Raw genomic sequence first — 3,777 nt, 5'->3', positions numbered from 1 at the left:
GAGAGAGAGAGAGAGGGAGGGAGAGAGAGAGAGAGAGAGAGAGAGACAGAAAGAGGGAGAGGGAGAGGAAAGGAAAGGAAAGGAAAGGCAAGGCAGCAGCTCCACGCCACTCCTTTGTTTTAGGAAATCGCTTGAATCGCTCGAAGGACTGGAATGATGCATCGCGTTTCTCTCGCGTTTTTCTGCGACGCCTGTTTTTAAAGGCGAACTTGACCATTTTGCGTTTAATTTGGTGGAAAAGCGTTTGAGGTCCGAAACCTTCAGACGCATCGAGCGTTTCCTTCGCGTTCGCCCTCCATGCGTTTAGACTCGTTTTTCCCCACCGTTTTCCGTTCCACGCCACAGGATCCTCCGAAGCGCGTTTGTTTTTCACCTCGCGGTTCGAGTCTGTTGTTCGCGTCCAGGCCCGAAACAGTCGCTACTCGTCAAAGGCCTTTAATGCGGCACTCGCGCGACACATTGTAACGGGTTTGAACGCGTCAGATGAGCGTCGGTTCTGATCCATAAAGCGCCGCCGATCCTCTGCCAGAACATCTCGTCTTCGTTGTTCGCTCTTCATACGCAACATCTGCGGCCCTCTTCAATGTTAATGTCGACCGACGTCGCATCTGTAATGCTGCCCGTGAGCCACGGGATCCTGGAACACGACAGGGATCTGGACTCCGGTTCGGCGGCGGTTCGGGGGATGAAGCGCGGGGACCCGGAGCAGGAGGGCGCCGCGGCGGCGGGGGATTCGGTCGGAGCTGAATGCAAACGAGCGCGGATGGACGGAACCGGAGAGACCGGACAGGTAAGCGTTAAAACCAGCGTTCTATATGAGGCTCCGCGTGCCTTGTGATGAAAGACAGACGCGCTTGTGTTCGCCAGAGAACAGACGCTGGTTTGGTTCTCGGGTCTGATATATATATGAGGTGATTGGGGCACCAAAGCTGACATTTTCTCCCACTGCTGCTGGTAAATGTTCCTGAATCATGGAGGTGATTCTCCAGCGCTGCTCTCATCCGAGGCCTGCAGTCTCTCCATCTCTCCATCCTGCGGTACTTTTCCATCCTCCTCCATGAGCACTTCTGCTCCTCTGTGTATGTAGACAGACGTGATCTCATCTCTCATTTCAGCGTTTTCTCCATCTCTCCCTCTCTTTCTCTTTCTCTTTCCGTTCCTCCGGTAAGTGATCTAAAGTGTTGCATGGATCCTAATGGCTCATTTTCACAAGCTAATGGCTCACGGTTTTTCTAAACTGCACCATGACGGCTTGAGACTGAGCAGATGTGTGTGTGTGTGTGTGTGGAGCTCGCTGGTGTAGCCCAAAAAAGGTATTGATCTGCTGGAGAGAGAGTCTGGAAATACGCCTGCAGCAGAGACTGGGATGGAGTGGGGGCTGCGGGAATCAAACCATGCATTTATGAAAAGCAGGAGATGGAGCAAATGAAAGGATTTAAAAGTGTCTGTAAACACGAGTCTGATTCCCTCATGCAGCCTGTCTGAAAGATGAAGCGGCGAAGCAGGAAAAAAAACCTTGAACAACAGTGATTTCCAGGTTCAGTTTTTGTAGTTAAGTTCATGCTATGCTTTTTTTGTGTGTGTGAATTCAAACATCTTGGTCACAAAGTGCAGGAACTCATTGAGCTGCTGTTCGTTCCTCTAGCGTCAGTGATTTTAAATCACATCAGTTCTCTCTCACACACATGCATGCGCGCCGTCAGAAGAGGATTTGCTGTATCACTGACAGTAAAGAGGCTTTTTGTTGTGCTGAAGAGATCTACACTTGTTTCAGAGTGGCATTAGTCTCTGATCTCCCATTTATCCTGCTGGAAGGGGGGGTAATGCACACACAAACACACTCTGATTGGAGATTTGTAGATAAGCCTTTGCATTTTTACATCATGCACAGAGCTGCGTTTATTGAATATCCTCAGTGTTGTGATGCCGTCGGGCCGCTCACGTTTTCATCACGGCTGTAGCGTGCCCTACTTACCCCACGTCTCCAGTAATTACCCTTATGGGATTGCACACACGTGTTACCATGGCAACTTTGAACTTTGACCCCACGAGCAGAGCAGTAAAGTCGGGGTGTGGTGGTGATGGTTATTGCGATAGACAATAGAGCGAGCGCACGAGTCTCAGCTGGTTTGTGTCAGAGCTCCTGGAGTCAAGAAAGTGTCTTCTAAAAGTTTAAAGTACACATGAAATCAAAACTGATGCTGTTTGCTTTGTTGGCGCACATGGTGAGGAGCTGCACTAACATAAACCCTGCCCTCTACTCAATATTCCGTTTCAGTTGGAAATACATCACAATGCTAAAATAAAACTGGTAGAGAGAGCAGGAATTATGGTTTAGTGTTTGTTACGTTCGTCTTTCAGTGTTATTGGCGTGAAATCATCTCTGGTCTTTATTTTGCTTTGATGTGGTCAGTGACAGAAACTTTTCACGCAAGTATACAAGCACGACATTAATGTTCGAGTGCTACGAGCGCTACGTTTCAAGTGCGCAGTCCTCGGTTCTCTAGGGAGCGATAGAGTTTCCTTCAGCTGTCCGTCATTAAAGGGATAGTTCATCTGCTTAACCCCAGGGCATCCAAGATGTAGGTGACTTTGTTTCTTCAGTAGAACACAAACGGAGATTTTTAACTCAAACCGTTGCAGTCTGTCAGTCTTATAATGTAAGTGAATGGGCTCCAAGGCTTTGAGAGTAAAAAAAACATACACAGACAAAACCAAATTAAACCCTGCGGCTCGTGACGATACATTGAGGTCTTAAGACATGAAACGATCGGTCTGTGCAAGAAACTGAACCGTATTTATATAATTTTTTACCTTTGATCCACCGCAATGTCTGAGCGCGTTCACAACATCTGGCGTGTGACATCAAATAAATACGGTCGGGCAAAAAATTCCACGTTGTCTGATGATATATCAAAATCGTCTTCCATTGTGATGACGCACATGCGTCTACTATCATAGATATGTATAGATTCCCTATTCGACCACTCCAAATACATTGACACATCAAAGGTAAAAAATTATATAAATACGGTTCAGTTTCTTGCACAGACTGATCGTTCCGTGTCTTAAGACCTCAATGTATCGTCACGAGCTGCTGGGTTTAATTTGGTTTTGTCTGTGTATGTTTTTTTTACTCTCAAAGCCGTGGAACCTATTGACTGCCATTATATGACTGACAGACTGCAACAGTTTGAGTTAAAAATCTTCGTTTGTGTTCTACTGAAGAAACAAAGTCACCTATATCTTGGTTGCCCTGGGGTTAAGCAGATAAACATCACATTTTCATTTTTAGGTGAACTATCCCTTTAATCAAATAGCTAGATATAAAAATGTTGAGGAAACAAGCGATAGAAGACATTCCCTCCAGCTTTAGTGCTGAGAATGCAGTGTATGTGTGTTGAGTTTATTCCCTTTAAACCATTTGCTTTTCAGTGACCTTCTGAAAGAGCTTTATTTTTTTGAGTGTGTTGAGCAATGTGTTTTTCATTTTCTTGGTCTTTGTTTTTTCAGTACCTCATTGAGTGAGTCTCTCTCTCTCTCACTCACACACACACACACACACACACGACTGATGTCAGGACGCCAGACCTCCATCTTAAATGCCTTCAGCAGTAACACTCACACTTGCACACACTCACACTCACACACACTCGCACATGCGCACACACTCACACACACTCACACGCACATACGCACGCACGCACACACACACACACACGCACTCACTCACACACACATGCACGCACACACACACACACACACACACACACACAC

The 3,777-nt window shown here is 46.5% G+C and overlaps 1 protein-coding gene across 3 annotated transcripts in view; it reads left to right on the top strand.

The window, feature by feature from the left end:
• Positions 1–26: 26 nt before the first annotated feature.
• The window catches only part of LOC107676720 (RNA binding protein fox-1 homolog 2-like), a 40,042-nt gene continuing 36,291 nt past the window's right edge, over positions 27–3,777 (top strand). For 2 of the 3 annotated variants that reach the window (XM_016471366.1, XM_016471370.1), the window contains exon 1: positions 27–790. In XM_016471366.1, the coding sequence (XP_016326852.1) occupies positions 584–790 (207 nt within the window). In that variant the 5' untranslated portion in view covers positions 27–583. Of the gene's footprint in view, positions 791–985; positions 1,165–3,777 lie in introns of those variants that run through there. The other variant, XM_016471371.1, reaches the window with a different exon arrangement.

The sequence above is a fragment of the Sinocyclocheilus anshuiensis genome, unplaced genomic scaffold (assembly GCF_001515605.1).
Source record: "Sinocyclocheilus anshuiensis isolate Anshui unplaced genomic scaffold, SAMN03320099.WGS_v1.1 scaffold3329, whole genome shotgun sequence".
Lineage (NCBI taxonomy): Eukaryota > Metazoa > Chordata > Actinopteri > Cypriniformes > Cyprinidae > Sinocyclocheilus > Sinocyclocheilus anshuiensis.
Note: the sequence above shows the minus strand (reverse complement) of the source record. Positions and strands in the feature narration are given on the sequence as shown.